Source organism: Sus scrofa, chromosome 15 (assembly GCF_000003025.6).
Source record: "Sus scrofa isolate TJ Tabasco breed Duroc chromosome 15, Sscrofa11.1, whole genome shotgun sequence".
Lineage (NCBI taxonomy): Eukaryota > Metazoa > Chordata > Mammalia > Artiodactyla > Suidae > Sus > Sus scrofa.
Genome location: NC_010457.5, coordinates 54,394,776 through 54,411,173, shown reverse-complemented (window position 1 = coordinate 54,411,173; position 16,398 = coordinate 54,394,776). Strand labels below are relative to the sequence as shown.

General features: G+C 42.7%; 1 protein-coding gene across 1 annotated transcript in view; it reads right to left on the bottom strand.

The window, feature by feature from the left end:
- Nucleotides 1-16,398, bottom strand: part of GSR (glutathione-disulfide reductase) — a 51,426-nt gene that overhangs the window by 22,816 nt on the left and 12,212 nt on the right. The window contains exons 2-5 of the mRNA XM_003483635.4: nt 12,958-12,984; nt 8,137-8,225; nt 5,128-5,197; nt 133-280 (exon numbers count right to left, since the gene is read on the bottom strand). Coding sequence (XP_003483683.2) covers nt 133-280; nt 5,128-5,197; nt 8,137-8,225; nt 12,958-12,984 — 334 coding nt within the window. The remainder of the gene's footprint in view (nt 1-132; nt 281-5,127; nt 5,198-8,136; nt 8,226-12,957; nt 12,985-16,398) is intronic.

The window sequence follows — 16,398 nt, the reverse complement described above, 5'->3', positions numbered from 1 at the left end:
TGCAGAGACCTTCAACTAAGTGTCCAAGACAAAGAACTGGTAGAGGGCAAATCCCCTGGCAAGGCTTGTAAAGCTGGAAACAATGGTGGATTCCTTCTGTTCCTAACAAGGGTCTGCCTTTGCAAGACTCACCAGGGATCTGGCTCTCCGGGGGGACCGAGGGTACGCCGCCTGTGGCAATCAGGATGTGAGGAGCTGTGTACTTCTTCCCGTTGACCTCTACTGTAGGCTGGGGGTCGCTCGTGAATGCTGCATGGCCGTGGATGATTTCTATGTGGGACTGGAGGAGGGAGCATGGCAACGTTAGCTTGTTTTTTGTTTTTAATTAATAATTTAAATTTTGGGAGTTCCCATCATGGCTCAGTGGAAACAAATCTGACTAGCCTCCATGAGGACACAGGTTCAATCCCTGGCCTCGATTAGTGGGTTAAGGATTTGGAATTGCCATGAGCTGTGGTGTAGGTCACAGACATGGCTTAGATCCAGTGTTGCTGGGGCTATGGTGTAGGCCAGCAGCGGCAGCTCCAATACGACCCCTAGCCTGGGAACCTCCATGTGCTATGGGTGCAGCCCTAAAAAGACAAAAAATTAAAAATTTAAATTTTTATTCATTTATTTTTTTGCTTGCAGTTCTGGGAGAGGAAGTTAGGGGCATACCAAAGAAGAGGAGGGAAGAGTTAGAATCAGGATCAGGAGGAAATCCCCTTAAAATGGGAAAATTTACAAAATAATCAAATTGTCTTTTTTCTTTTTTTTGTCTTTTTAGGGCCACACCAGCAGCATATGGAGGTTTCCAGGCTAGGGGTCAAATCGGTGCTGCAGCCACTGGCCTATGCCACAGCCACAGAAATGCAGGATCCGAGCCACGTCTGCAACCTACACCACAGCTCACGGCAAAGCCAGATCCTTAACCCACTAAGTGAGGCCAGGGAACGAACCTGCAACCTCATGGTCCCTAGTTGGATTCATTAACCACTGAGCCACAACGGGAACTCCCAAATTAAGTCTTTTAAGATGAAATCCATGTTGTTCATATCAATAGTGAGTATGGCATGGTATAACTGTTACATTTTTGGAAATTAACCTCTTTGTATAATTAATATCCATATATTTCAGTAAATATAACAGTTAAATAATATTAGATTTCAAAATGTCTTCTGTTTTCTTTCCATATTAGAGTTTTTTTTTATTTTTATTGTTTTGCTTTTTTTTAGGGCCATACCTGAGGCATATGGAGGTTCCCAGGAGAGTGGTCAAATCAGAGCTTCAGCTGCCTGCCTATGCCCCAGCCCCAGCAGATCCGAGCCGCATCTGTGACCTACACCACAGCTCACGGCAAGGCTAGATCCATAACCCACTGAGTGAGACCAGGGATCGAAACCATAACCTCATGGTTCCTAGTTGGATTCATTTCCACTGTGCCACAATGAGAACTCCAGATGAGAGATGATTTTAAATGCTTGGGTGTAAATCGTTAATTTTTTTTTTCTTTTTTGGAGTTCCTGGGCCAGGGATCAGGTCCAAGACCCAGTTTCAGCTTATGACACAGCTACAGCAGTGCTAAATCCTTAACCCACTCTGCTGGGCCAGGGACTGAACCTGTGTTCCAGTGCTGCAGAGACGCTGCCTATCCTTTGAGTCAGAGCCAGACGTCCAAATTTTTATTGTAGTTGATTAATGTGTTAATTTCTGTACAGCTAAGTGATTCAGTTATATATATGCAAGAGCTATGCAATAGGCTTTTGCTGTTTATCCCCTCCATGTGTAATAGCTTACATCTGCTAACTCCAACCTCCCACTCCATCCCTCTCCCAACACCCTCCCCCTAAACATAAGCCTGTTCTTGGGTTTTTTTTTTTTTGCCTTTTTAGAGCTGCACCCAAAGCACATGGAAGTTGCCAGGCTAGGGGTGGAATCAGAACTGTAGCTGCCAGCCTATGCCACAGCCACAGCCACAGCAAGGCCGGATCTTTAACCCACTGAGCAAGGCCAGGGATTGAACCTGTGTCCTCATGGATACCAGTCAGGTTTGTTACTGCTGAGCCAGGATGGGAACTCCAACATAAGCCTGATCTTAAGATCAAAAACAAAACAAAGGAGCTCCCGTCGTGGTGCAGCAGAAATGAATCCAATTAGAAACTATAAGATTGTGGGTTCGATCCCTGGCCTCACTCAGTGGGTTAAGGATCCGGCGTTGCCATGAGCTGTGGTGTAGATCACAGACGCAGTTCAGATCCCGAGTTGCTGTGGCTGCAATGTAGGCTGGAAGCTGTAGCTCCATTTAGACCCCTAGCCTGAAAATGTCCATATGCCTCCAGTGTGGCCCTAAAAAGCAAAACAAACAAACAAAATAAAACTTGCTGTGACTTCTCAGATCTTTCCATGTCTCTATCGAGGACTATGATTTTTGGTTTGCTGATGCCAGGACAACTTTCTGAGGTTCCAGTCTCTGCAGAACTTGTGATTGTTAACTGATACTTAGGTAAGGAGGTTGTCCTTTGATGCTGGAAGCGTAGAGTAAGAAGAAATAAAGGTGCTCTTTGGGGCCCAAACCCAGAGGTTAAAGAGATATAGATGCAAGTCACTCTCACAAGGAAGAAGATTCCATCTTTATCCCCATGAGTTGAAGGAGAAAGCCTCCCTCATTTAAAAGGAAACACACTGAAGAATGATGTATCTGGCAGAAAGAAGTCTGAGAAAAACAAAAGGATGAAGATGTCGGGAGTGGAGGCAAAAGAGAAAAACTCTGACCAAGGGAAGAAAATGCAATGCTTCTGTTTTCTTAACCAAAAGGGGAAGAATACTAGAAAATTACCTACTATGAAGTTCTCAGCTAGAGGTGTGAGAACTCAGATGTGATCTGCTCTTACTGGCAGCCTCTGTGCCTGGGCTTCAGTGTCAGGATCGCTGGAAAGCTCCTGTCAGCTACCAGACCTGCACCAGCACACAAATGCAGGTGTCTCAAAGACTGTGGAACCCTGTAGGCACCATTACAGAATGGAATGTTTTAACATTTTGGGACACGCCTGGTTCTGAATTGAGCCATTTCTTCCTTTTTAATCAGCCCTCCAGGCCTGTTCTGCAGATGCCCTGATTAATCATGTTGACTTGAGATTGATGCCAAGGAGTTCCCTGGTGGCCTAGGGGTTAAGGATCTGGTGTTGCAACTGCTGTGGCTCAGGTCACTGCTGTGGCATGGGTTCGATCCCTGGCCAGGGAATGTTTGCATGCCATGAGCACGGCCAAAAAAAAAAAAAAAAAATCCATGCCAAAAGCCATGAGGCTTCTGAAAAACCTTTTTCAGGAGGTAATGATTTCCTACGGGTTTCCAGATAAAAAAGGAAATGAGTCAAGTGGCAATAACATAGGTAATCATCTGGGGAAAGAACTGATGAAATTTTTATTTTCATTTCCTAGGATTTTGACAGAAAGTTTCCTATTCTGAATTTCTGGATCAAGTATAAGTGACTCTTCCCATAAGGTCAGAGTAAATTCTACAATACACCAAGGTTTGTCAGTATTTTTTTTTAAAAATGCTATTTCCTTAGTAATTTTCCTATCTCTTTGGCAAAAAGTATTTTAAGCCAGCGCTACTAAAAAAATTTTTTTGACTTAGGTGTTTTAGCACAGCAAATGGCATCTCGTGTTCATGCCTAGCAGCTTTAAAATCTTTTTTTTTTTTTTTCTTTTTATGGCCATACCTACTGCATATGCAAGTTCCCAGGCTAGGGGCCAAATGGGAGCTATAGCTACTAGCCTATGCCACAGCCACAGCAATTCAGGATTCAGGCCATATCTGCGACTACACCACAGCTTGTGGCAAAACCAGATCCTTAACCCACTGAGCGAAGCCAGGGATTGAACCCGCATCCTCACAGGGACTATGTCCAGTTCTTAACCTGCTGAGCCACAACAGGAACCCCAGCTTTAAAATCTCTTGAACTCAGTACATAGGGGTCCTAAGAACCCAAAATATTTTCCCTTTGAATTGGAGGTTAAAATAAAAAAATAAAATAAACCTAATGAATGACAGAAATCAATATAAAAATACATGAGGTTCAGAGTTCTTTGTGATGCAGCAAGTTAAAGATCCAGCGTTGTCACTGCAGCAGCTTGGGTTGCTGCTGTGGTGTGGTTTTGATCCCTGGCCCAGGAAGTTCTGTATGTCCATATACATATTAGCCATCTGCAGAAGTAACTTACCCTAAAAAGTGTTTTTTGTTTTTGTTTTGCTTTTTAGGGCCGAATGTGCAGCATATGGAAGTTCCCAGGCTAGGGGTTGAATCAGAGCTGCAGCTGCTGACCTATTCCACAGCCACAGCAATGCCTGATACTTAACCCACTGATCAAGGCCAGGGATCAAACCCTCATCCTCATGGATCCTAGCTGGGTTCATTAACCACTTAGCCAGGAAGGGAACTCCTAAAAAGTGGTTTTAAACATGCTGCTAATGAGATTATAGTATCCCCAATATCACCCCAAATATACAGATCTAACATAACCTAGGCTATGCTGAAATCTTAGAAACAACCACGTGAGACCACAATGACAAATGAAGAGTCAGGGGAGGCAAGCTGGCAAGAAAAGGGATAGTCGGATGGCACACAATTTGTCAGTGTCCCCAGCACAGTCCCGTTGGAAGGGGAAAAAGTCTCAGATAGCAAAGAACAACATGTTTGCTAAAGGCAAACACACCTTTGCCCAATTTTCTTAATCAAACTTTATCCACAAAAACAGCCTTCTGAACCATGACATGGTGTCCTGAGCAATCTAGCCAAGCATCAGATGAGCAATGGTAGGTTTCCAGCCAGATTATGGTCTGGTTTAAATCCATCAACTGACACATTGTGATTTCTGGAACTAAGTGGAGGACCATACAGGTGCAGGCTGGCATCAGGTGAGACCTGGTACACCGACTTTGGCACATAGTGCCCACTCTCTGTGGAACTAGAAACTAGATTGGCCTATGGAATTAAATTTGGGCTCTGCCACATCAATATCAAAACCACTAATCACAAAAGAAGTAAAAGAAACAAGAAAGAAATAAAGGCTGTGTTTCAGTCCACCAGACTTGGCTCTCCAGCAGAGAACAGCTCCTTCTCCAAATTCGAAACCCTGCACACTCACCTTGGTCAGATTATTTTGATAGATGGTGTTCAGTCGGCTCACGTAGGCATCGCGCTTTTCCTTTATAACCCTGCAAGGAAACCAGAGTCACGGCTGAGGGCCAGGGGTCTCCTCTTTCAGATGTAACTAGGGCCTCTGTCCCTGAACATCATTCAGTGGAGAATCAGACTGTCACTGAGAGCCCCAGGAGTGAATGTCTGTAAAGCAGGCACCCCTTCCCCTGGGTTCGTCTGCTTTCCCGTATGTAGAAAATCCTTATTCTATTGCATGGAGAATGTTCAGTTGGCATGTACGGGACATAACTTTCTTTCTGCAGAGAACACAAGGAGAGGTGTTTTGCCACAGTGCCAAGTATGTGATGGACACTTATTAGCTGCTGAATAAATGAATAAACTTGCTGAGTTTTTTTTTTTTAATTTGATGGCTTCAGAAAGTTTATGGCAATTCCTTAAAAAGTTCAAACATAGGCTGGAGCTCCCTAGTGGCTCAGTGCATTAAGAATCTGATGTTGTCTGCTGTAGAGAAGGTTTGATCCCTGGCCCAGGAACCTTCCCATGCTATGGGCACAGACAAAAAAGAAAAAGTTAAGGGATCCCCATTGTGGTGCAGTGGTGACAAACCCAACTAGTATCCATGAAGATCCCTGGCCTCGCTCAGTGGGTTAAGTATTTAATGCTGCCATGAGTCACGGTGTAGGTCACAGATGAGACTCGGATTCAGTGTTGCTGTGGTGTATGCCGACACTGCAGCTCCAATTCGACCCCTAGCCTGGGAACTTCCACAGGCCACAGGTGCTGCCCTAAAAAGCAAAAAAAAAAAAAAAAAAAGTTAAATATAGGAGATTAAAAGGTACAAACTATTATACATAAAACAGATAAGCTGCAAGGACATATTGTGCAGCACAGGGAATATAGCCAATGTTTTATAATGGCTATAAATGAAGTACAACCTTTAAAGAGTATGAATCACTAGGCTGTACATCTGAAACATATAATATTGTACATCAACTATTCCTCATTAAAAAAATTAAAGGTAGGAGTTCCCATTGTGGTGCAGTGAAATGAATCCAACTAGAAACCATGAGGTTGTGGGTTTGATCCCTGGCCTCGTTCAGTGGATTAAGGATCCGGTGTTGCCGTGAGCTGTGGTGTAGGTTGCAGACGTGGCTCGGATCCTGCATTGTGGCTGTGGCTTACGCCAGAGGCTACAGCTCCAATTAGACCCCTAGCCTGGGAACCTCCATATGCCGTGGGTACAGCCCTGAAAAGACAAAAAAAAAAAAAAAATTAAAGTTATAAAAGCTTCCAAAAAAGGGTTAAACATAAATTGCCAGAGTTTCCACTGTGGCACAATGAGATTGGGTCTTGGAAGTGCTGGGACACAGGTTCCACCCCCGGCCCGGCACAGTGGGTTAAGGATCCAGCATTGCCACAGCTGTGGCTTAGGTCTTGACTGTGACTCAGATCTGATCCCTTGCCTGAGAACTCTATATGCTGTGGATTGGCCAAAAAAAGAAAAAAATAATCAAAACATAAACTGCCATATGAACCAGCAATTCCACTTCTAGGTATAGATTCAAAAGAATTGTAAATAGCACTTTAGACCAATATTCATAACATCATTATTCACAACAGACAAAAGATGCAAAAAACCCAGAGGTCCACTGAAGGATGAACAAATGAAATGTGATATATAAATATTAGGAAATACTACTCCACCTTAAAAAGGAATGAAATTCTGACTTATGTCACAGCATGGATGAATTCTGAAAATGTTATACAAAGTTAAATAAGCCAGGCATAAAAGAACAAATGTTGTATAAAGTAGCTAGAATAGGAAAATTCAGAGACAGAAAGTCAAATAGAGATATTAGGAGTTGAGGGAGGAAAGACTTTAACAGGTACATCAATTCTGTTCAGGAAGGTGGAAAAATTCTGGAAATGGACACAGTGATGGTTGCACAATGCTATGAATATTCTTAATGCCATTGAATTGGCAGCTTCAAAATATACAGATGCAGCTCAGATCTGGCATTGCTGCAGTTGTGGCGTAGGCTGGCAGTTGTAGCCCAATTCAACCACTAGCCTGGGAACTTTTATATACCACAGGTGCAGCCCGGGAAAAAAAAAAAAAAGGCTAAAATGGACCTTTTTGGTGGGTGTGTGTGCATTTTTTTTTTCTGTGATCTACACCATAGCTCACAGCAATGCCAGATCCTTTAACCTACTCAGCAAGGCCAGGGATCGAACCCCCATTGTCATGGATACTAGTTGGGCTTGTTACCACTGAGCCACAATGGGCACCTGCATATGTGCGTGTGTATTTTGTTTTTGTTTTTGTTTTTTGTCTTTTTGCCTTCTCTTGAGCCGCTCCCACGGCATATGGAGATTCCCAGGCTAGGGGTCGAATTGGAGCTGTAGCCGCCGGCCGACACCAGAGCCACAACAACATGGGATCCGAGCTGCGTCTGTGACCTGCACCACAGCTCATGGCAACGCCGGATCCTTAACCCCCTGAGCAAGGCCAGGGACCGAACCCACAACCTCATGGTTCCTAGTCGGATTCATTAACTACTGAGCCACGACGGGAACTCCTGCGTGTGTATTTTAAAACTACTTTATTGAGGTATGATTAATACACAAAAAGATATACAGGAGTTCCCAATGTGTCTAGAGAGTTAAAGATCAGCATTGCCACAGCTGCGATACGGTTCACAGCTATTACTCAGATTCAATACCTGGCCCAGGAACTTCCATACGCCTCAGGTGTGGCCAAAAAAGAAAAAAAAAAAAGGTGTACATATTTAATGTATACAATCTAATGAGTTTAGAGGTAAGTATACACCTGTGAAACCATCACTAAAATCAGTGCCATAAACATCCATTACCTCCAAAAGTTTATGTTGTATATATTTTACCATTAATAATACATCCTCTAAAAGTTTACAGTTCATTTCATTAAGAAAACTATTTACATGGTAAATAGAACCCTCTCAAGATTAACACTTACCGCCAATTGAATTTACTCTCACAACTCTGAAAGCCATAGTCAACATGATCATGCATAAACTCAGAGTGGACAGCTGTGTTCCACATCACCTATTAAAAAAAAAAAAAGTACCCCAAAAAGTAGTGCATGAGTCCCATGAGAAAATAATTTTTTTTCTACAAAATGGTAAGTATACAATAGCAGATAAAAACACTGACCTTTAAATTACAAACAAAACTTTTTTTTTTTTTTTTTTTGGCTTTTTAGGGCTGTAGCCACAGCATGTGGAGGTTCCCAGGCCAGGGGTTGAATCAGAGCAGTAGCTGCTGGCCACAGCCACAGCAACACAGGATCCGAGCCATGGCAATGCCGGATCCTTAACCCAGTGAGCAAGGCCAGGGATCAAACCTGCATCCTCATGGATACTAGTCAGATTCGTTAACCGCTGAGCCACAACAGGAACTCCAAAAACTAAACATTTTAGAAGAGAAAATTCAGAAATATGATCAAATAGATTTTATGGTGAGGCTTCTGAAATGTTGGAGGAAATTATTTCTACTTTTGAATTCCCTAGTTTACAAGCTCCATAAAAGCAGAGTATCATATGCCTCACAGTTCTTCCATTAAAATGTAGTATTGCTTCAGATTCCTTTAAATCTTGCCTTTTGTGCTTAGTTCAGGGAAAAGGAATTACATTTGTAACTTTAGCTATTTATTTTTCCTGTTTGGGTTGCCTGCAGCATACGGAGTTCCCAGGCCAGGGATCAGATCCAAGCTGTAGTTGTGACCTACATCTCCTCTATGGCAATACTGGATCTTAACCCACTGTGCCATGGATGAACATGCATCCTGGTGCTGCAGAGATGCCATTGATCCTATTGCGCCACAGCAGGAAGTCCTGCATCTGCAACTTTAAAGTGATTTAGAAAGAAGCTATTAGATCAAGTTGAGGACTGGAAACTTTAAGAGAATGGATTACTTGCGTTCCTGTTTGCTTCAGCAGTAATGAACCCAACTAGTATCCATGAGGATGCAGGTTCAATCTCTGGCCTTGACCAGTGGGTTAAGACCTGGCGTTGCTATGGCTGTGGCGTAGGCTAGCAGCTGCAGCTCCAACTCGACCCCTAGCCTGGGAACTTCGAAATGCCATGGATGCCGCCTTAAAAAGAAAAAAAAAAGAATAGATTCCTCTTATTGTATTCAGTAACTACAAACAAGTCCCTCTAAAGATACATGTAATCAGATATCTGAGAACTTTTTTTTTTCTTTTTAGGCCTGCACCCACAGCATATGGAGGTTCCCAGGCTAGGGGTCCAGTCAGCTGCTGGCCTATACCACAGCTCATGGCAACGCCAAATCCTTAACACACTGAACAAGATCAGGGATCGAATCCGCCATCTCATGGTTCCTAGTCGGATTCATTTCCACTGCACCACAATGGGAACTCCTGTAATCAGATATCTGGAACTCAAAGGCTGGATGCATCTCCTGTGGAATGTAATCTACACTGTGTAAAGGCTTTTTATGCCAACAGATCATCATGATAACTGAAACTGGCATCCAGAACTCTAGATGACAGACAAATTACTATTTTTTTTCTCAGATGTGCCCAAGACTCCTTTTTTTTTTTTTCTTTTTTCATTTTGACCACGCCCAAGGCATGTAGAAATTCCCAAGCCAGAAATTCCCTTGCCACAGCACTGATAATGCTGGATCCTTAACCGCTCCCAGAGCAGGAACTCCTGAGACTCCATTTCTGACAAGCTTTTGATTCCTTCTTTGCACTTTTCACCCTTTATGCCTAAGGATGACTAAACTGATGACTGATTCTGCTGGATTCTTTTTTTCTTTTTGTCAAGGTAACTTTCTTATAGAATTAGCCTTTTTTTATCTGCTAGATTCTTTATTTTAAATAACACAAATGAAAGATTTATCAATAGCACAAATAAATTATGTTATTTAAGAAACAACTTGGAGTTCCCATGATGGTGCAGCAGTAACGAACCCAACCAGTATCCACGAGGATTCGGGTTCAATCCCTGGCCTTGCTCAGTGGGTTAAGGATCTAGCTTTGCCGTGAACTGTGGTGTAAGTTACAGATGCAGCTCAGAGCCCATCTTGCTGTGGTGTAGGCTGGCAGCTACAGCTACAATTTGACCCCTAGCCTGGGAACTTCCATATGCCAAGGGGGCAGCCCTAAAAAGAGAAACACTATACCTCATATCATCCTGAGGTACCCTACTTATTTACTTCCAATTCGTATGGTGTACGATGCTATGGCATCAAACATCCCCTGGGGAGGGTGTCTCTATGTGAACTGCATTAGGCTTTAGGCTCAGACCTAATAAGCGTGGCATCAGACTCAGCCATCTAGTTCCTTCCCTACGGCTGCTCCACTCTACCCCTGTTGAGAGGGCTCCACTCTAGGCTTCGGGATTGTTCTACAAAACAAGAGGCAAGGAGTTCTCTTGTGGCTCAACGGGTTAAGGATCTGGTACTGTTACTGCAGCTGCTGGGTCACTAATGTGTAGGTTCAATTCCCAGCCTGTGAACTTCCACAAGCTTCGGGCAAGGACAATTTAAAAAAAAAACAAAAAACAAAAAAACCCACAAGACACAATTACTAACTGATTTTCAAGAATGCAAAAGCATTCTGAAATCATTAGAACCATATAAAAATATCAGGTAAATATCTATCACAAGTGATCAAAACAGAAGAAGTAAATGAAACAAGATATATAGGAACAAAACATTACAAAGTCAGGGAACTATGCAGTATTAGCTCAAAAGGTAGTTTAAAATAATGAGGCAGCTCTGATCAATACCAGATTGACTACCATGATTGGTTTAAGCAACTTAAAACCACGTTCTAATTTATATATTTCATAAATTCATAATTGTATGATTACGAGTAGAAGAGATTCCAAAATCCAGAACTAAAAGGAAAGAAAATAATTGAAGAAAAATGTCTCACAGGAAAAAAGTTTCCTAAGACCAAAAAAAAACATACACACACACTAGAGAATTTTTTTTGACTCAAAAAAAAAAAATAAAAGTTCTTAAACTCAGGTGTGTCACTGATGCGATTAGGATATTTGCTTACATCACACCAAAGAGCTGCCAATTTAAAATGTAATCTCAATAACAAAAGGTTGTAAATTTGGGATTATAACATGTTTTGAAAGTACATTCATATTAGGAGTAAAATTACTTGCAAGTATAAGCAAGAGGTAGCTGTGGAAACAAATGCTGCCCACATTTGTAAAAAGATGAGCTCATTCAATGTGACCTACACCATAGATATTAGGGCCGAAAATTAATTACTACGGTAACCAAGAGAATCCATGAGGCTACAAAACTGAATGGAAATACCTGGGAAGATTCTATTCAATGATTTGGATTTCCAGCTGGGATCTCTCTACTGAAAACAAGCTACCCTATGCAGATGACCAGTCCTAATTACTAGGCCCAGATAAAACTTCACTCTAATAAATTAATGTATCGCTTTGTAACACAATCCCTTGTGATACCAGGTAATCAATTTAATAGTCTGATCACTCCTGAGTGATGCAACAGATCCTGGCTGGATCTCCCAGTAGAGAAAAAGTTATCCTGTGCAGATGGAAAGTGCTTTTCTTTTATGCCATGACTATAGATACTTTGTTGGTCTTGGGTCCTTCTAGACCATCAGAAGTTTGAGGCCAGACACTACATTCCATTCCTGGTTGCCTCCCCACTATGTCCTTGCAGGAATTCTGTCACTAGGAGAACTTAACCCTAAGGCCAATGGCCAAGATGAATGTCCCTTGTATGTATGATGCAATTAATATCCAGGAGCTAATATTTCTGTGGTTCTCTCTCCAGCAGCCCCTCCCTCCCCCTCTTGCTAGCTGAAAATGCCACTCACTTGCTCAGTGTCCCCTGCAAGGGCAGCTGACTCCTGGCCAGGAGAATCTGAATCAATCTGCAGGGACAGTGCTAAGTGAGAACATCCTGCCTGGGGCTCCACAAGCCATCTTGTGGCCCATAAGGCAGGGTGCGGGTTGGGGGTGGGGGTGGGGTTATTGTCCAGGATACCCGAAGGAGAGAAGCCAGGGTTCTTTCAGATACCCTTAGGTTCTAAGCCCATCTCAGAAGCTGCCTATCTCTAGGCATTTTGTTTGTTTCCTCTGAGCCTCTTATTTAAAAACACAAATAGGGAGTTCCTGTTGTGGCACAGGGAAAATCAATCTGACTAGTATCCATGAGGATACAGGTTTGATCCCTGGCCTCGATTAGTGGGCTGGGGATCTGGCTGTGCCGTGAGCAGCTGTAGCTCCAATCTGACCCTTAGCCTCAGCCTGGGAACTTCCATATGCCACGGGTTTAGCCCTAAAAAGCAAAAAATAAATAAAAAATAAAATAAAAACACAAATAATGGAGTTCCTGCTGTGGTTCAGTGGGTTAAGAACCTGACTAGTATCCATGAGGATGCGGGTTCAATCCCTGGCCTTGCTCAGTGGGTTATGGATCTGGTGTTGTTGTGAGCTGCAATGCAGGTCGCAGATGTGGCTCAGCTCTGGAGTTGCTATGGCTGTGGCGTAGGCCAGCAGCTACAGCTCCGATTCAACCCCTAGCCCAGGAACCTCATATGCTACAGGGTACGGCCCTAAAAATGAAGGAAAAAAAGGAAAAATAAAAACACAAAAACTATCTTATTGTTTAAACCACTTTTAGTAGGTTTCTCAGTTATTTTTTGCAGCTAGATTTTAACTGGCATCTTTTTCTGATATACATCCTACTGATCATGATTTATCAAATATGTCAGAGGAATGTGGAAGGAAGGAAAAATAAAAATTCTACCTTTTTGGGTACACATCCGACATTCACCTAGAGAAAAAATAAAAAAGGACAGATTTTAACAATATTTAACTCAAACCAGCAAACAAACTTGCAAGAAATGAACCTCAAGCATCAACCCAGGAGACTTACTTGAGTTCTAGATCACAATTTGCAGCTATTTCATTTTTTTCTATTAGAGTTGGAAAAGATACGAACATGATTTTTCCTGTGTGACGAGGCAGAGAATTTTACTCATCAGCATCTTCTCAAGAAAAGCAGTTGAGAGAGAGAGAGACTAATTCCATTTCCAGAGCGGGAGGGGTGGGGGGGGTGGGCAGGCGCTGCCAGAATGGTACAGGTCAGGAGGCAGCCGAAGCCTGAGCTCACAGAGAGCCCAGAGGGACAAAGCAGAAGAGAAATAGCACGAGGTGAGAAGACACACTAGCTGAATAAAGGCAACTGAACAATTTGAGCAGCTATCTTGGAGGATTTCTGGGAAACTTAACTACACCCAGAATGTCTCCTCTGAGAAAATCGCTAGTGGAAAACTACATTATTTTTCAAGATCAAAGGACAGTGATGAATCAAGCAATCAAGATCATCCACACTATTATCTCTCTCTCCATGCTTATAGATACTTGTTAAAGAGCACAAACTTGACTCTTAGCCTTCCAGCAGCCAACACACAAAGGAAAACATTTACGAGATTTCAGAGCTCCCATCGTGGCGCAGCAGAAACGAATCTGACTGGGAACCATGAGGTTTGGGGTTCGATCCCTGGCCTCGCTCAATGGGTTATGGATCTGGCGTTGCCGTGGGCTGTGGTGTAGATCACAGATGCAGCTTGGACCTGGCGTTGCTGTGGCTGTGGCCTAGGCTGGCGGCTGTAGCTCTGATTAGACCCCTAGCCCGAGAACCTCCATATGCCACCGCTGTGGCCCTAAAAAGGACACACACACACACACCCAAAAAAGATTTCATATGAAAACTAGTTGTTTAAGAAGGTAACTACTCATACCCCACAGACTAGAGCGAAATCCCTCCCAACAGCCCTTGTAAACTCTGATGTTTATGTTTACACACACATTTTGTTGACATGTATTGATTTCCTTTCAATCACATCCTAAAATATAAGAAACACTGGCGTTAAGAATAAAATTAATTAATTAGAATTTAGACAATAATATTGTACTATATATATGCAACTTGATAAACATCTCTACATGGGCAATCATTATTAACATTTGCGTCACTTAAAAATGTATCAGGGAGTTCCCATCCTGGCTCAGTGGTTAACAAACCCAACTAGTATCAATGAGGACTCAGGTTCAATTCCTGCCCTCACTCAGTGGGTTAAAGATCCAGCATTGGGGAGTTCCCGTTGTGGCTCAGTGGTTAACGAATCCAACTAGGAACCATGAGGTTGCGGGTTCGGTCCCTGCCCTTGCTCAGTGGGTTAACAATCCGGCGTTGCTGTGAGCTGTGGTGTAGGTGGCAGACGCGGCTCAGATCCCGCATTGCTGTGGCTCTGGTGTAGGCCGGTGGCTGCAGCTCCGATTCGACCCCTAGCCTGGTAACCTCCATATGCCTCGGGAGCGGCCCAAGAAATAGCAAAAAGAAAAAAAAAAAAAAAAAGATCCAGCATTGCCCATTAGCTGTGGTGGCAGACACGGCTCAGATCCCAAGTTGCTGTGGCTATGGCGTAGGCCAGCGGCTACATCTTGGATTCAAACCCTAGTCTGGAAACCTCCATAATGCCATGGGTGTGGCCCTCAAAAAAAAATTTTTTTTTAAAGAGTAAGACTATTAAAATTGTACATACCATTTAAACTTAGCAATTATAAATTTAGGAATGTATTGCACAGAAATAATCACATATTATGTTCAAGTGTCCAAAGATGTGCATTCACTGTCTCAGTAACTGGAAACATCAGTAGGGAAACATTCCCATGAGTAGGGAAACATTATTTTTCTTTCTTTTTTTTGTCGTTTTAGGGCCACACCACATCATTATGGAGGTTCCCAGGCAAGGGGTTGAATTGGAGCTGTAGCCGCTGGCCCACGCCACAGCCACAGCCACACCAGATCCAAGCCATGTCTGTGACCTACACCACAGCTCACGGCAATGCCAGATCCTTAACCCACTGAGTGAGGCCAGGGGTCAAACCTACTCCTCATGGATACTAGTTGAATTCATTTCCACTGAGCCATGACAGGAACTCCCTGGAAACATTGCTATAGGGAAATTATTGTACATCGAGCCTATGGAATACTCTGCAGCTGTTAAAAGGGATACAGTAGATTTCTATACACTGTTACAGAAAGAGTTCTATGACAATATTAAGTGACAAAAAAGAAAGTTACAGAACATTCAAATTTGCATTTGCATATATTTGCAAATGCAAACATACTTTTAAAACAGTTTTGAGCAAATACTCCATATTATTAATGGTAGTCATCTCTGGAAAGGGAGAAAACTTTCATATTTTACTCTATGTACTTTTTATGTCATTTATTACTTACGTACTTCATTTACACAATGAAATAAACCAAAATAATTTTTTTTCTGGGTAATGGAATTTTCTGGGGAGTGGTAGATGAGTGATTCTTTGATCTCTTGTCTATTTTCAGTTATCTTCTTTAATATAGTTATTTTTCTTGCTAGACATAAGTTAAATGTTTATAAGCTCTGCTGATCATGACCATAAGGAACTAGGCTGGCTCTCTTGGTCTCAGAGAACAGAAGTCTGGTGCCAAGGAATGACTGACTGATTTATTTTTTAGAAGTTTCTGCCTTTTTGGTTGCTAAATTTTTAAATTTGTAATCATTCATTCATTCAGAAGCAGGAACTGAGGGCTCACTCACTAGTGCCAAGGATTCTGCAAAGCAAAACACTTAAAGGACTCAGTTCCTGCTCTCATGGAGTCTGTGGTCTTGACCAGAAAGAGGCACTCAGCTTATCCAAGATGCTGACTCAAGTGGAGGCAACAGAATCACTACATTCCTTAAAACTGCAGTCTTGGGCTGGAAACCAAAGGAGGTGGTAGAAAACCACAAGCTTAGGGGTCCAGAGAATCTGTATTCCAACACAGCACACTTTGGGCCCTGGGGCTATCTATGGCTGAATGGAAGCCCAAGACCTTGAAATACTCCTCCTATTTCGGCAGCTCCCAGTGATATGCCTCCAAGGGCTTCACAGGCTTCTGCTGGTTTTAGAAACACTTGAGTGCCAACACTAGTAATGATCAGATGCTGCTCTGACTTGGAAGGGAAGAAAAGAATTCGCTACCTGCAAAGCTGAGGGAGTCAGGGTTGAAAAGCTCTGTGCAGCGGAGCCTGCATCAGGTTGTCAGAGAGATAGAGCACAGGCCTAGCATCAGACAGACATAAGTTTGAATCCCAACTCTTCCACTTCCTGGCAGTTGGTGGGTATAAGTGTCTAAATCCCTCTGAGCTCAGTT